Source organism: Amblyomma americanum, chromosome 4, assembly GCF_052857255.1.
Source record: "Amblyomma americanum isolate KBUSLIRL-KWMA chromosome 4, ASM5285725v1, whole genome shotgun sequence".
In the NCBI taxonomy this organism is placed as follows: Eukaryota; Metazoa; Arthropoda; class Arachnida; order Ixodida; family Ixodidae; genus Amblyomma; species Amblyomma americanum.
Window position 1 is genome coordinate 57437523 of NC_135500.1, and position 17688 is coordinate 57455210.

General features: G+C 45.7%; 1 protein-coding gene across 1 annotated transcript in view; it reads right to left on the reverse strand.

The window, feature by feature from the left end:
- The window catches only part of LOC144129511 (PDZ domain-containing protein 8-like), a 62192-nt gene that overhangs the window by 17056 nt on the left and 27448 nt on the right, over window positions 1–17688 (reverse strand). The window contains exons 8-17 of the mRNA XM_077663670.1: window positions 16529–16698; window positions 16297–16383; window positions 15843–15925; window positions 15673–15754; window positions 13474–13576; window positions 11007–11110; window positions 10711–10848; window positions 10124–10230; window positions 3638–3796; window positions 38–137 (exon numbers count right to left, since the gene is read on the reverse strand). Coding sequence (XP_077519796.1) covers window positions 38–137; window positions 3638–3796; window positions 10124–10230; window positions 10711–10848; window positions 11007–11110; window positions 13474–13576; window positions 15673–15754; window positions 15843–15925; window positions 16297–16383; window positions 16529–16698 — 1133 coding nt within the window. The remainder of the gene's footprint in view (window positions 1–37; window positions 138–3637; window positions 3797–10123; window positions 10231–10710; window positions 10849–11006; window positions 11111–13473; window positions 13577–15672; window positions 15755–15842; window positions 15926–16296; window positions 16384–16528; window positions 16699–17688) is intronic.

Here is a 17688-nt window from a genome sequence, read left to right on the forward strand (position 1 = left end):
GACTTGTTGCGTGTGTGCATTTGCGTATAAACCTTACCCTGTTGTCGCAGTACTTGCAGAATATGATCTTCTTTAAGGGGACGTCCTCAAAGACGTGGCTGAAGTTTCTCGCAGCTTGTGACTTCATTGAGGAAGACCTGTACGACGTATGTTAGGCCACTTTAGTGAAGCTTAACGTATACAGATCACGAAGAAAAGCTGGTTATTTCTAACAAAAGAGCGCGATTAGTACTCCTCAGATACCCATTAGGTAGCAGCGGCAGTGATGCGACTACATCGCTAACGGCGAAAGTTCCCTTTGTTGCGCTTTCCTTTCTCGAGTGCTCCACCTACTGGAAACCGAAGAACACCATTTCTGCTGCCGTGAAGCGACGCCGATACTGAAGCTGCCTCTGCCGAGTCCGATCATTGAGCGCTTGGCGCGCAACGGCTCAGTTTTCTGCAGACGCTGAGTGGCAGCCGCTATAAAATTAAACTGGAGCTTCGAAGCTGTGGCCACAGGGCATGAGCGGCAACGATGCGACTACGTCCTGCCCAGGACCAGGTAATTATATCTACTGAGGTTAGGAAAAGCGCAGGAGCAATCAATATTACATTGCTTGCCACCGCGCTGCAAAAGCTTTCAAGCTAGCTTCATGAACGCGGAATATACCAGTGATTAAAAATGCTCCTCCTCCCTTCTTCCTTCAACTCATACACGCCGAAGCGCAAGAAGAAAAAAAAACGAAAACAACCAGGGACTGCACCCCTCCGCGCCCCATATCGGCCTTGTGACTCAGACACGCCCCAATGAGAACTCTCGCGCAGATTCGCCACATTATGTCCGCGGTGTAGGGGCCGATAAGAACACACGGTTAGGTGTCGCCCTAATCGGCTGCGAGCAGCAATTTATAAGAACTCTGTAAATTACAGGACCCACGCAGAGAGTTTAAATTTGACTGTAATACTCACAAAGACCACCTTTGCAGATCTGCTGCTTTAGGATATGACCATCAATATCATTTCAGGGTCCCTTGAACGGCTAGACTCTCTATGTGGCAGGTTAGTGCAACATTGCGAAAATGCATTTGACATATGCCATTGCTGCTGCCGCCATAGCTGTCATTGCTTGGTTGCGAAACAGTGTTTTATGTTGGTTTGTTGAACTGTGCGATTCTGAGAACAATTTCTAACGTATGTTATTCTTGCAAGCAGTCTATTCATGACAACGTGCCGAGTTTGAAATGCACAGAGTGTCAATGCGCATATCATTTCGTAAATGCGCGGGAGTAACAAAAAAATCTTTAAAGCAAAAAAAAAATGCAGAAAAGTCCCGCCTGGTATCACGTCCCGGGAAAACGGGTTTGGCAAGGGCAAGAAATAAGATAATTCTGAACTCGATGTAAAGAATGCTCGCGCTCTATCCTGAAGAAACTAGGTGCGAGTAAAATATCTGCACCAACTTTCGCATAAATAAGTACAGCGCTCGCTCACTACCTAAAAAAAAAAAAATGAAACAACGCTCATATCACCTCCCCGCTGAATTGAAGGCCTACGCTTCTTCTTTTTAAACCACATCCCTTAAAGCTATACACACCAACGCGCTATCAGTAAACATTAGAATTGAATCGGAAACTTACTTTTCAGCTAATTTTGGTTTACGCTCCGTCTGATAATCTTCGTTGAAACATGCAGCGCCAGCTCACATAATATCTACAAAATGAAGCAAAAACTCGCTTTCTCGTTCAGATTATGGGGATTTATCGTCGGTGAGCGTGTTATTTGAATATACCTGTTCGCAATGGCGGCAAGTGGCACTGCTGCTGGATGCAAACGAAAAAGGTGAACTGCTGAACTGGTATACTGTAATTAAGCTGGACTACGAGATGATAGCATCAGTGTGTGTGTGTGTGTGTGTGTGTGTGTGTGTGTGTGTGTGTGTGTGTGTGTGTGTGTGTGTGTGCGTGTGCGTGTGCGTGTGCGTGTGCGTGTGCGTGTGCGTGTGCGTGTGTGTGTGTGTGTGCGTGTGCGTGTGCGTGTGCGTGTGCGTGTGTGTGTGTGTGTGTGTGTGTGTGTGTGTGTGTGTGTGTGTGTGTGTGTGTGTGTGTGTGTGTGTGTGTAAACTTTGCTACTGCCAGCCGAATGCGGATGTGGCTGTTTCTTGAAAATTCGATGTCCACTTTTTGCCTTTGTAGCTAACAGAGATTACGTGCTTATTGCTGGCGGTAACTTCAACGTCGACATGAGCAGTAATAGTTATTCTACCAGAGAATTCACCATCATTTCACTCTGAGTGGCATATTAACCTACTTGAAATATCGACTAGAACAATAGTTGGAAGTAAATGCTCTTTAGACTTGTTCATTTCTAAATTCTCCCACATGACCGGCATCTTGCACTCCCCGAATCAATTACCGCCTTCCTGTGTTACTGCGCTTGAATTCGCCAGCCCAAACATCACAGCAATAAGAACGTATCAACCAAGTTCCATTCACCCACGTTATTCATCTAATAACGCCAATGAGGCTCATAGTAAGCTTCCTTATTAATTTTAAACAACTATACGACATTTACTTTCGCTCTACATTGTGCAAACCATCCCGAAAAACTATTTGAGGGCACACTTAAGTCCACCTTAAGCGTATTACGCCATAGCGTAATGGGATAATTCATGCACAAGGTAATTTTTTACTTTACATTCATAAATCCCCGGGAGTCCTCATAACCCTCCTGGCGCTGGTGCCGCGGTTAAGCGATGCGCCACTGCCCTGCGATGGGCCTTGTGGAGCCCAGGTTCCTCTTCCCGGGCGACCAATCATTCATTTAACTGCCAACGGCCACAGTGGGCAGATTGTGATGACGCCGCATGGTCATGTGACCCAGGTGGCCCACCTGCCTCCTAGGTTGGTCTCTGGGGACCGCCTGTCGAAGCAGTGCCCGTGAAGTTTCGCTCCCAACGCCGATGCCGGATTTTCTGGTGAACGGGGCCTTTAAAGCTATCGTGTTAAATGTAATAAATGATAGATCAAACCTCAGTTACTGCTATAAATTAAAATGAAGGATAAGCTATATATAACATTCTAAAGACACATAGGATTGACGACTTGTGGTTGTTCAAGGAATTTCGAAATTGATTAACAACGAAACAGCGCTCAGCTAGAACGGATTATTACTCCGCGTTTCTTTAGTCCAGAGGGGTCGCCATGATGTTGCTTGGGCCCGGGTAAACGCATTGCTGCCACGTGACCAGAAACACAACCCTGTTCAAAATTTGAAGACTGATGGCAAAGAACTAACAGGACTCGGCTTGGTCATGAGGCGGAAGAGTCCGTATGAAATGTTAGCCGCCAATAAGCGGGAAAAACTTATTTCTCCCTCTTAAAACCCTCAACCTTTAGAAAGTTGGATAAGGTAGAACAAACTCAAGGTTTAGTGTGCGATTTCTAAAAGAGAAAGCCCAGTAGCTCGCATATATTCACGCTTGCTAAATTTTCGCAGATAAACATTGAGATCTGGGTCTAGCCTGCCTCATGACTGTGTATGAGGCGAACAGCTGAAACTGTTTCCTGCTACTAATGCTATCTTCGGCAGTCGCAATTCACAGCGCAGTGAAGCAGAACGTTTGGTGACCAACTAAACGTCGCTCGCACACGCTCACCAGCTGGACTCGAGGCCCATGAGGTCGTGAACTTCCTCTACGTCTTGTTGAGGGCCTCCCTTGAACTTGTACTCCCCTTTGAACACAAAGTGAAGAGTGATATCTCCGTAACAGAGCCGGGGATCAAATCCGTTCAGCGACGAGTATTTCACCAGGTCCCTGGAAAGCATGGTTTAAGGAGGGAAGAAGGTGTCAGTTGTGGCAGGCGTAGACGTCTGTCGCTATGAAACGGAAGCAAGCCAGGAGAGTGCAAAGCTTTAACTAAGCTATAAAGAGCAAAAAGGGCATTTCCTCGCAACCTGCTGTGCTAGAGTATCGCAGCTTTATGCCGAAACTTCGACTGCAGGACACACGGCCATGGAAGGTTTTTTAGTCACTGAATTTGAACTAACGTTAAGGAACCTTTTTTCCCACTGATATTTCAAGCACGTATTTCTTGGTGTTAGGTGTGTTTTATTTTGAGACGCAGAAACGAAACAAGAAAACATGGAAGATTCTGGCCTATCTTTGTAGCCTTTCTTTTTGGATGTTTAGGCGGTAGCCAGGCTGTGCAAAAAAAAAGTGAATGTGTGCTGCCTCCAAAGGCGCTGAACTGCACGATGGGTACCAAGGAACAGGGTTGAAGTTTTTTTGCTCCTGCCACGCTTAACCATCGGACGTGTACTGCCCAAGTGATGTGACTTCACAGAAAGGTAGCGAACTTTCGTTTTGCCGATTAAGTAAGCCGAATAGCCGCAACATGAGGCACTCTACTTTTTCGTCGAAATTGTACCAAGGGCCGGAAGCTTGCCACCATTGCAGCAAGCGCCGAGTCTGCACAGCAGGCGCATCGAAGACACGGGCCGCCTCGCTGCTCCCTGCTAGCGCGACAAACCACCAACACGTCATGAGGCGTGTACACTGCTGTGCGACTCGTTGCTTCGCTGGTGCTGTGCAACTGATTTGCTCGATTCGGCGTTGCAGCAAAACATATCAGAATGGCACCGCCGCCCGCAAACTTAACACGAATCATCAAGCGTGTGGTCTGCGTTCACAATAGCGCCGCGGAGCGCTGACCACAGAGTCCTAGTCCACAGAGTTCTAGGTTTCAAGTTTAGTAACAAAAAAATCTGCAGTCATGATATTTAATGAAGAGGGCGGCGAGCATAGAATACAGGAGTTCACGCTAGAAGTAGTGGATGAGTACAAGTATCTTGGGGTGTGGATAAATAACGGTGCTGAGTATCTGATAGTGCATGAAAAATATGTAATGAACAAACCTAGTAGGAATGCAGCTGTCATGAAAAATCGGGGCTGTGCAATTACATAAGGTATGAAGTGGTAAGAGGGATCTGGAAAGGGGTGTTGGTTCCTAGCCTGACTTTCGGTAATGCGGCCCTGTGCATGAGACCAGATGTTCAAGCAAGGTTAGAAATTAAACAACGTGGCGTAGGGAGGCTTGCTTTGGGAGCACATGGCAATACACCAAATCAGGGGGTTCAGGGTGATATGGGATGGGCGTCGTTCGAGAGCAGAAAGGCTAGCAGTAAGAGAGCATTTGAGGAGCGATTGAGAAAAATGGGGGAAAAGCAGTTAGCCAGGAACGTTTTCAGATACCTGTATATAAGGAATGTTGACGCGAAATGGAGAAAGCGAACTAGAAAATTGACAAGGAAATATCTGGACAGAAGTAGGGGTGAAAATCAGCAATTATCGGTGAAGAAAAAGGTTAAAGAAGCAGAGAGAGTTCTGTGGAAAACAGGGATGCTGATGAAATTAGCAGTGGGAACATACAGGATTTTTAAGCAGGGAATTGGCAAAGAAAATATCTATGATAATTGTAGGGGAAGCTCTTTGTTGTTTGAGGCCAGAACGGAATATTTGCGGACTAAAACATATAGAGTCAGGTACCACGAGATAGACGCGTTGTGCGTTGCGTGCGGAGAGGAGGAGAACAGCTGAACACTTTATACTTTTCTGTAAAGGGCTTCACCCTGCAGTGGAAAGCAGCGGGGCTGATTTATCCAAGGCATTGGGGTTTAAGGACAGTGAAGGAAAAGTAGATTTTAAGCGGGTTGAAGTAACCAAGCGCAAGTTATCTGATTGGTGGCTAAAATCAAGATAGGAGTAAAATTTCATAAGTCATGGCTAGGTGGCTTGAGCCAGCGCCCCATTTAAAGGGTTCAGCTGTGTCCATCCGTCCGTCCATCCATCCATCCATCCATCCATCCATCCATCCATCCATCCATCCATCCATCCATCCATCCATCCATCCGTCCGTCCGTCCATTCATCCATCCGTCCGTCCGTCCGTCCGCCCGTCCGTCCGTCCGTCCGTCCGTCCATCCACCCACCCATCCATCCGTCCGTCCGTCCGTCCAAATACATACATACATACATACATACATACATACATACATACATACATACATACATACATACATACATACATACATACATACGTACGTACGTACGTACGTACGTAAGTACATACATACATACATACATACATACATACATACATACATACATACATACATACATACATGCATGCATGCATACATACATACATACATACATACATACATACATACATACATACATACATACATACATACATACATACATACATACATACATACATACATACATACATACATACATACATACATACATACATACATACATACATACATACATACATACATACATACATACATACATACATACATACATACATACATACATACATACATACATACATACATACATACATACATACATACATACATACATACATACATACATACATACATACATACATACATACATACATACATACATACATACATACATACATACATACATACATACATACATACATACATACATACATACATACATACATACATAGTCTACGGTAGGGTGGTAGGGTCAGCCGCCACAACCACGCCGTAGAGTATGGTCTCGGACAGAACAACCAAACCTCTGTGCTGAAATAATCGTGAAAGAATCGAACTCACCGCGGAACAGGCATACCAAACAGATACATAAATAATTCCAAATGTCTGAAACCTAAGAAAAGGTGCAGCGCCAAAGCATGCAACAACAGAAAAAGAAATGAGAAGACACAGGCCCTGATTATACTGATTCAGGGTAGGCACACCTTAAATAAGGCGAGGAAGAGAGGTGAAGAAGAGGAGAACCAACAATTGTGAAAGATAACAAGCCCAAGCAAGCAACAAGACATTAAGAGCCAAACGTTAGCTGCTTCAAAAAGCCGACCTCTGCTACAAAGAGTGGTAAAGAGGGAGGGCCGATGCAAGTATCTCTTAATAAAGTATGCTTCCAGGCTAACACGCGCAGTCTTGTCGGTGCCCTTTCCTAGAATCCTAGTCTCGCCCAAGCAAGTCACGCATCCTCTGCACTTACTTGCGTGCACAACCAATTGTGCGTACTTATCTTTAAACTGACTTAAATTTCGGGCATGCTCCGCCAATCGTTCGTTGATGCAAAGGCCGGTTTCGCTTACATAAACTTTTCCACGCGTCATGGGAATGGCATAAATCACGCCTGTTGAGCACTTCACAAAACGGAGTGCCATGTCGTATCTCGCATCCTCTATTTTTTTTTTTGAAGCCGCAAATGCGTGGACATAACTTTGCCATCTTATTGGGTGCCGAAAATACAGCGGACACACCATGCCTGTTGGCCACTTTCTTGATATTGTGCGATGTCTTGTGCAAGTATGGCAAAACGACAGGCTTATCGGCCTTCCGACGATCACGATCTATTCTTCTTGTTCCATTCTTCATTTCCTGAAGCAGGGTTTCAGCGGCAGTAATCAGGACCGAAGGGGGAAACCCGCCGCCAAATTTCGGCTAATCTGATACTGAAAATTGCTTTGCGTCTGATGCGTACACGATTTTTTGAGACAGGATTCCATACAATGCGACGCAATGGCTATTTTGACCGTTTTCCAGTGTGCCGAGTCATAAGGCACGAAATCCTTTTTTGCACCACTGTAATAGCCCTTTAGAGAACGTTAGTTCCAAGTATAAAAACTGTAAAACAGCTGCGTCAGGTAGTTAATGGGTTAATTTTTAGTCCGAGTCCATGTTTTTTAAAAGCGTCTAAAACTTCGCCTACTGTAGAGGGGTAGGTGAAGCTAGGTCTTCTACTTTTCTGAAAACACTAAAAAGTCGTCCACAGATATAAAACCTTTAAACCCCCCTCCCCCCTCCCATTAAGATATCTAACTGCTGATATACTTTTGCTAGAAAAATATCGCACAAAATTAGAGCCACGCATCACCCAATACAAATTCCATTGCGCTGCAAAACGAGCAGGTTGTCAAAGGCAATAAATGTATATCTCAAGTAAAACTGCAATAAACAGACGAAATTATCTACTGACACGCCTGATGAGTTCTGGAAAGACACGTCGCTGTTTGCTTTAATACATTCCTTTACAGCCAACAAAAGCTGATCTTGTGGGACCGAATAAAAGAGGTCTTGCACATCTACAGAGAACCCAAAGCAAGTATCATCTGTACTGGCGAGAAAATGCGTGACATCGGCAGATTTTTTTGTGAAGAAAGGGTCATTCAAGGCGAACACTTTTAGTTGATTTTTCAAAAACATGCTAACGTTTCTCTGCCACTATCCTTCATCGCTAACAGTTGTACGAAAAGGGATTTCTGGCTTATGGGTCTTGGCTGTGAAGAAATAATTTCAGGTTATTACCTCTGCTATTTAGTACATCCATGGCAAGTGAGTGAAGACTAAATCCTTGCAGAAGTTCATGAACTTTGTCTTTATTTTAACGGCACTGTTTTTTACAACAAAATTCTGATTAATTGCCGACTGCGCTTTTTCATTGTACATTCCCTTCGGAAGAACGGCAAACCCAGTCTCCTTGAGCATGCATAAGGTTATTTTTCTTAAACAGAGATACCTCATTATTTGGGTGTCTTTTGTCCTTCTGCGCGGCTACATCATTTAGACAGTCCACACCTACCAGAAGACAACGGTTTCGGTCTTCTTCATTTCTTGCTTTCAAGGCCATTTTTCTATTCACTGCAATCAGCTCAGGTGCCGAAACACAAGGCTCCAAGCCGAAACCGGTGTCTTCTGGAAGGTATTGACTGTCTGCGGAAGTGCTCTGCGAATGATGCAGCCACGCGGAACAACAAAAAACTACTAATTGATGTGGTATCTCTGATTGAAAAATAACGTTATGCTTGTTCAAGCACACAAGGAGACGGGGTTTGTTGTTCTGTTGAAGGGAATTTACAATGAAAAAGCGCAGTCGGTAGTTAATAAAAACTTTGTTCCTGTCAAAAAAGTGCCGTTAGAGTAAATACAAGGTTCATGTACTTCTGTAAGGATTTAAATCTTTACTCACTTGCCAGGGATATACTGAACAGCAGAGGTAATAGCCTAAATGACTTCTTCACAGCCAAGACCCATAAGCCAGACAACCCTTTTCGTACAATTTTTAGCGAGGAAGTGTCGTGGTAGAGAAACGTTAGCCCGTCTTTGCGAAATCAACTAAAAGTGCGCAGAAGTAAACATTCACATGATGCACCACTCGTCCCTGTCTTTCCCGCGAGTTATCTCTTCGCTACCTCACGCCAACTTAGCTCGAAACAAGGGCGACTGAGGCGCCAACGACAGCGACAAAGGCGGCGACGTCATCTATAGGGCAGTTGAAATACAAGTACGGCCATGTGGACTCTCACCACACAGCCAAGATGAACAAGCAGGTTCTTCGGTGCGTGTGAAGGAACCCAGAAGCCGAGTTCAGCGGGTCGGACAGCAGCGGTTTACAAGGCAACGTCAGCGAGAAGCTGACCTGAACTGCCGCAGGGCAGCCGCTGAAGCAGTGAGAAGAAATCGACTTGAGAATACGGAGTGTCGGAAAGCCTAGGCAGAAGCGAAAAGAAAGTGACAGGTGCACGCCGCTCTATGTGGAGCGGAGGCCGTGGCGAGGAAAAGAAGGCAAGAGTACGCTGAACAGCTCAAGTCCGAAACCGAAACCAAGCGCCGAGAGGAGGAAAAGGCGTTCGTCCGAATGTTCCGCGAGAACCAGTCAGGATACGCGTGCATAGTGCGCAACCGCCTGTGGCACAAAAACGACTTGAAGTCCCTACCGGTGACCAAGCACTATGTGCTTTGAATGGCATTCAGCTCCTTGGACCTAAAAATGTTCAACGTTTTGCGCTCCGTGCTTTTAAAGCGCAAAAGAGAACAAGGTGTCCTACTGCTCTGTAAGCGATGTATATATGCACCAAGCAGTGCCGCAAAGTTCATTCACACAGTCGTGATGCCCCCAGTCTCAAACACGCTGCTCCAGCAGAAATGGTAAATCATCATCCGAAAAGCCAAATCAGTAAAAGCCAAAGTCAACACCCCTCCACCCCTCCTCACCCTATCTGTCACACCTTCGCAGTTTCAATGATCGCCTGTGAATTTTTTTTCTTTCATAATGAACAACATTCACTCACTTTGGCAGTTGCTGAAATTCGGGACACAGCAGCTTTATCACCGGACCAAAGAATCCCTGCGTGGTCTTCTGGCATTCGTCCAGGACATAGGTAAGTGGAATGCTATTCTGTGAACGGAATGTGTGCTTATGTTTAGAATGGCGTATATAACACATAAACCGTGTGCGAAATGCAATTTAAGTACAGCTGGTTCCAGCAAATGGCCCAATCTTGTGGCGATATATTTTTAGAGTGCTTGCCATTTTGTTGGGCTCGAGAGTACTACATTCACATCTGCAGCTGTTCTGCGAGCATTTGTCGCTCAGAGTTTGCATGCATTCAGATCTACCTTCGACACAGCGATCCCACAAATTTTCACAGTGAACTAACTGTATCGTAGAGTAAAAACCATAGGAACCGTATTCTTTCCTCTCCCGAGAGGGTATTACTCTTTCTAGCCCACCTAGATCAAATGAGCGCGTTCCCCAGGACAGCCATTTACGGGCCCGCGTAGCCCGGGGGGCATTGGCTAGAAAAGGAAGCTCAATAGTAAAGCGCAGTGAAAGTCTGCCATGCTGTTCTTGCTCCAAAATAAAAAGAGAACTCACGTATGCCAGCATCGTGTCAGACGGCCGCTTTTTCATGCCATGCAGACTGATTATCTGACCTTTGCTGAAGATACCAATGTTGATGTACTTCAAACTGTTCTTTATATTGAATGTGAACTTTTCCAAGAAGACAGGATCCTTGAAGAAAGAAAAAAACACAAGCACGCATTACAAGCGTTAAGGAAGGGTAGAAGTACACAGGCAAAACAAAATCTACGCGTTGCACTTGGAGCGGGACACACCACGGCTCCCGGGAAGCTTGGCTGTTAAGCCTCGTCGCCATCAATGACGCTTACCCTTGTGGACAGAACAAACTGGGTGCGCTCAATAGGCTGGTTTCGAGCTTTAGCGCGAGCCTGAATATCTTCGCTGTCGCCGACTTTCTTCCCCTTGGGGCCACCTGCGAAAATGTAGTTTAAAAAGGAGGTATACCAACAGGGATTGAGTTCAAGAACTTGCCCCAAATATGCTTTCACCTGTGCGCTGTATGATCCGATCACTGGTAGCACTGAAATTGTGTGAAGCTTTGTTAAAGTGTGCGACTGTTCAAAACAGCTGCGTCCAGCGAAGACGCATTGCTGTTTCTTGTCCTAACAGTGCCTGCTGATTAAACACGCTTTAAAGGTAGACTTAGAAGAAATTGAAGTTGTCATCGACAGAATACCAGCTCCTAAGCACGAAAACACCACTCTTACTGAAAGATAAGCTTTTTTAAACTAGAAAAGAGGAAGAGCTGAAATGCAGATATCGCCGCCACAGGCCAACCTCGCAAGTATAGGCGTGATGATGAAATAGGAGAAAGAAACCACGGATCCCCGAGGCTGACAAACATGCATGAAGGTTACGTGTTTTATCGATACTGAAGTATGAAAGTTTTGTTTTGAAACCGCTAGTGGACTTTTATCACACGAGGAAGACGAAAAAAAAGACAACCTGAATGTTGGAAGTCAAAGAAAACCTCTCATTGGCGGCGCAACAGGCGGCCACTTGAGTTTCAGTGTGTTTTGGGGTGTCTCGCGGCTATACGGTTTGAGTGTCCACAGGGTTTTCTTACGCGGCTCAATTTACAAGGGCGCAGCAGCAGAGGACCTTCGGGTGCCTCGGTGCTCCTCGGCCGAAGTTCATGCAACGGCACGTAACTGCGACATGGAAAAAGAGTATAGCCAATGCACAACGCGCCTCCACGTTATCGAACGCACAGCTCGGCGTGTTCGCTTTGCCAACGTACCAAGACGCAAAGCTGCATAAGAAGGCCTACGCGGTCTATTATTACAGAATTTGAATATGCCCGCATGTACCAGCCGCTACACATCAGTCGTGACGGCGGCTCGGCGGTGACGACGCTGCTGACTCTTCGGCGCCCTGACTTTCTTGCCAGACTCACCCCCTCAGCCCTCAAAAGCATCGCACGCTGCAGGGGGATGAGGTCGCTGAACGCAGGCCGCAATTCTTTGCAAGAACTTCTTCGTCAGGATCGGGAATGGAATCCACTGTGACGTTGGCGCAATCATAAACGAAGTGACGACGGCTGATGGAGGCCTTCAACGTCTGACCTGCAGTAGTGTTGATAAGGCTGCTGCTATAGGCGGGAGCGCAGAGCTTGCAATGCGGTCTACAATCACGGAGTCCTCGTTGCCGGCACTTTACGTCAACAAATTTTCTCCTATTTCGTCGTCAGAGTGTCGCGAGTGTGAATCGAAGATACGGGATAAAGCTTGTCAACTTCGAATCCAAATGTCTCATCAATAAATGCTCCCTTCGCTGCCGGACAAACGGAACAAAGGCACGAAGTGCCGGGTTATGGGATTTTACTAAGAAAAATTTGATAGCGTTGTCGCAGTGTCCCTTTTAAAACTTTCAGCTACTCGCTGCCCACCACCTTGTGCGACGGGACTCGCTTTTTTTGGCTTTCATCACTCGTTCACCCAATCTGCCTACAGCTGGGACAGCAGTCGGTGTTCGATGCACGATGGCGAATAGCACTGCTTTACAAAACAAAAGCCATTTCAGACTTGGACGCTGCACGCTCTTGCTGCCTAGCACAAAATATTCTAGTATACGTATCGCGCAATCAAAAATTGCGCGAATAAAAATGGCACGATACGTGTACTAGATATTTTTTTCTTGTCTTAGGTTTCCAATCAAATAACAGTGCCGCTAAGGCTAAGAGAAGGAAACGGGTTTTTGTCTCCGTGTCGTCGTTAGTGGGTTGTTTATTGTTCGGGCTATAGATGCGGAGTTGTGAATGGGGGAAGTTTAGAGTGTGGTGTCGCTAGGCATGGGGTAGCCCAGCCCGCACGGCACGTGTACAGAGACCAGTCTCCACCCCTCCCTGCCCAGCCTTGGCTGCAGAGCCACAGAATGTTTTCCGGGAGTATAAACTCATAGCCCAGAGCACGTAAGAAAGGGTCGCCGTCTCAAAATTCAGCCTTCGAGGACGCAGCCGCTTGTGTGTGAAGCGCTGACCGAGTGTAGCTGACTGTTCATCGCTTAATCAGTGCACATAGAGGGTGTCATGAGCAGAGTAACCGCGATACGACACCTTGGGCAGGGCACAATATTTATTTCACAACACATATCCGAACGAAGTGACGATTTCTGCCTACATTTTTGTTGAAGCCCTACATAAATTCTGTTAGCAGCGGGAGCTGTGTACTTCTGAGCGGTTCTCAGGTGCGGGTGCACCAATATGACATCAGCAACACTGAATTCAAGTTTTGTTTTCAAAAAGTTTCGAATGAAGAAACAAGAAAATGGTCCTACCTAGCAGGCTGGCCAGTGTCGACTTCGTTGCCACGAGGTTGGTTTTTGTTTTCGTTTCATCCATGACAGTTGTCCCTTGAGCAGGCGCAGTCGTATCTGTAGCCTTTAAATAAAAAGTTATGTGACTGAAATGGCCTAATGTCGGTCAAGTGGAGTGACTGGTGATCGTATAGAATTGACCACAAACTGAATAAGATTACCATGGATTTACAGACAAATGCCAACCATTGCACGAGTGTGATAGTAATCCACGACAAGTTTCAAATGATCCCAGAAAGAGTTAGGAAAACGCTCTACTTTTCTGCTCCTTCTTTTATGCGCTGTTTCTTGGACTTCGTGCGTTGCCTCTTTGGTTTCGAGTTCCTCGCGTAGCTAAGCGTTCTTACTCATGGTCTCTGAAGACGCCATGACAGCAAAGTGCTGGTTTGATTGCACGGCGTCTGGTTAAATTGCTGAAAAGTAGCTAAGCTGTTATGAAGCCGCCTGAATCCTGCGCTGGATTGAGCTTTTTGTGCTGTTCGCATCGATACCGGCAATGCCCCTTGTTGGTGCTTTGGTGGGAAGCTAAATGACTCGACGGTGTGCTTTGCCACGAGAGGTTTTTGATGCCTTCGCTGTCCCGCAACAGTTTTGTCTGACGTGAAAGCTGACGGCGGCGTCATCCCGAGAGCGGGCGCGCCGAGTGAGTGTATGACAAAGACTGACGATCTGTAAAATACAGCGCAAAAAAGACAGGACGTAAAAGAAGAGGACAAAGACAGAACTGAATTTACAAATGGCTGTCCCTATTTTATAACCAAACGTCAAGCTTGTTCACCTGCTCACTGTTTTCCCCATTGCACTTGTCTGTGCCAAAAACCCCTGGCGGATCATTATAGCGGGTCGCTATCCCCCATGGAAGATTTGTTTGGCGACTTACGGTTTATGTGGTTTAACACCCATAAACAATCAGGTTATGAGGGACGCCTTAGTGGCTGGGTTTCAGAGTGTTTCGACCACTTGGGCCTCTAACTTTTCGCCTGCATGGAGATTCAACCACCGTGGCGGCAAACGAATCCGCGTCTTTCGGGTCAGCAGCCGAGCACTATAACCACTGAGCCACTGCGGTGGTTGCAGCTACATTTCCTTGGACTAGAAGACCACGGATAGCCGGCGATCACATCCATTACCTTTCCTTATTATGCGAACAGCCTCTGCAACTTCACTTGAGCACCAATAATTGAGGGTAAACAACACTGCCGTGAAAACAACAAAAGGCCTACACTTACAAGTAACTCGTTGCTCAACCAAGCACGTCAATTTCTTTTTCAAAGAATTGAAAAGTTCAACAATCCTTTCCCCACTTTTTCTCTCTCCTGTCTCTTGTAGAGCTGCTTTAATATACGACGGTCGGCCGACTTGCCCAGTCTGCCGTTTTGCTTGAGTTCTAAAAGCACGGACCACTGGATAAACTGCACGTGACAAAGCTTTGCGAGCGACTTTCGCTTGGTGATGGCAACCAGTATTTCATTTTTCGGTCTTTAAATGTTCGGATATCAGTGAAAGTAGCGTATCTGAGGTTAAAATGCGGTAATCGCTCCTTATAGGCAGACTTCAGTTCGTAATCAATGTATTTATAAGTATGGCAAAATTGGTGGAGTATAACAGCGTAAAAAATATTTAGAGAAACGAAATCAGGAGACTTTAATTATGTTGTTCCTTACCGAAGAGTTAAAAAAATTGCAAGCTTGAGCTTATTTTCCACAAGTACAGCACTTGCAGAAGATGTGGTCAGGACGACGGAATAAAATTTCCGTCAGAGCTTCGTTTATCCAATCATTCTGACGGCATCTTGCACAAGAGCAGCTTGATTGACCTCGATCACCCGTATACAGATGAGGAAACGTTTTTCTTGACATTGCTGAAGTCAACGAAAAGAAAATGAGTGTACATTATGTTATATAACTGTACTTAAATGATCTCTTTTTGGGGCTCATGTGGTTTCTCATATGTTACTAGCCTAAATTATGGGCAAGATATCTATTAGGCGGGATAGGGTTAATTGGAGAGACATGGGAGAGGCCTTTGCCCTGCAGTGGGTGTAGTAAGGCTGATGATGATGATGATGATGATCTATTAGGCGTTGCTGTCTCATCCATTGGACGTTGCTGAGCTGAAGAATTATTTAAAAAAGCCACGAGAAATGTCCATAAGAATTACCTTTTGAGCTTGCGCTTGCTGTTCAATTGTGGCTTGCTTATGCCATTTGAATTCCGATTTCCTCTCAACTTTCATGGAGACTCTGCATTCAAAAAGCATGCCATTGATTGAGCGCGCATCAGGAGACAGAAGAAAATATTGAATAAGAAGACGTTGTTGCATTATCTCACTTTTCTCCGTGTTTGGCTAAGAGCTTGTAGGCCTGCTTAATATCCGTAACGTCGGTACCCTTTATAGAAATGACGATATCTCCCTGAAAGAAAGTCGGCAAGAAGGTTACATAATGGGTAGAGTTCGCCACAAAAAACTCTAAGTGACAGTATTGGTTTAGCATTGCAATGTGTAAAAGTATCCCAGCCTAAGAGAGAAATATTCCGGAAAAGGTTGACACCATCTTCCAACTGCTTGAAATTCAGCCTCAGTGGAGCGTTAAACGTTGCACCCTTATTACTCTCAATATGTGTGCTGAATTTTTTAATGCAGGAAATCATAAAAATTGCTGCAGTGAAATACACCACCTTGTCCTTATCACATCCAAGGAGAAAACCCCCTTAAACGCCTCTTAGATACTGTCCCCAAGGGGCCTGGCATGCCTGTAAGTTGCCACAAGCCCAAACTACTCACCTCAACGAGTCCACCTGATGCGAAGGGGGAATTGGGCGCAATGGTGTCCACAACAACGCACTCTCGGAACTTTCCTTCGATCAGCTTCTGCCGAAGGAGAGCACACAGGGTACAAGCATAAATGGTTAACAAATGCCATCGCTCCGCCCATTCTGCTGACGCGCCTCACAAGCGCTCCAGTTTAATGCATCGGAAATGTATGCTTCCTCGCCACCGTGGAGCAGCTGCTTACCTCTTTCAGTTCGACTCCAGTGGCTTGACCTCTTTCCTTGTTGACCTCGAGGTCTATGGGGATCCAGGCTGTGCCAACAATCTTGTCCACGTTGATCCACTGGGAATCCTCTGCATTCATAGTGTGGCATGTTTCATTCTTCAAACTGTCGCGTGGAAAAGTACTCTTGCCTACAGCACCAGGCATACACAGAAAACTATTTAGAGAGAAGAGCTGGTCACTTTGCTATCAGCTGTTAGCAGAATGTTCTTATGCAGTGTTAGCACATGGTACTTGGACGATGCCTTCCGCAAGATAAGTCGACATTGACTTTCTGAGACTGCATCTGTTATAGTATTGTAAGGGGGTGAGCTTAGAAGCGAATGCCGGAACGGGTCACCGACGTGCCCTAAGGAGGGCGCTGGAAGAGCGCCCCGTAAACCGAGAGTACACGTTGCTGGCGGGAGTCAGACTGGCCCCTCTCCTTGAAAAGCGGGGGAGCGTTTATTATCTTTTCCCTTTCCCCCGTGCAGCTGGGTGCCGCTGAGAAGGCGCCTGCGGTGCCTTTGGCGTCTGCTGCCTTGGGGAATCGTCACAGCATCTAAACAAATATTAGTTTCCTTAGCAAAGCTGCTTTCACAAGGTTTTGAATGGTTAGGAAATATTTTTACTCGGGTGCCAGTGAAATTTACTTGGGTATTTTGTTGCACTCGAGTACGTTTCGAGAGTTAGTTATAACCGTCCGGCATATCGACATTCAAAGGTGTGCAATAAGTTGTCCTCAAAGCCCAGCATCCTCTTTTTCAATTCTTTTCTTTTTCTCACGATCTATGAGCAAAAATGTAACAACACGCAAATTATTTACTTTTATAGATGTCGGTCACTTACAAGCACGCGCCACACAGCTGAGAATGGTATGTTTTACAGGATATGCTACGCGCCAAAACACCATACGCAATTCCTGAATAAAGTGAGACCACGTATTAGGAGCATATTTCGCAGAGGCCCACTGGCAGGAAAAAGAATTTTCCATTTAAAACTCGAATAAAATTTTTGAAGCTCTCGTCTGAAGTGAACAAAATACTTTCGAGGTAAAGTTCATGAGAAGATTACGAACGGTTCGGTAGCGGTGCGGCGTGGCCTTCTAACGGGTGGAAGGCGAAAGCAGGTGGGTAGCTTGA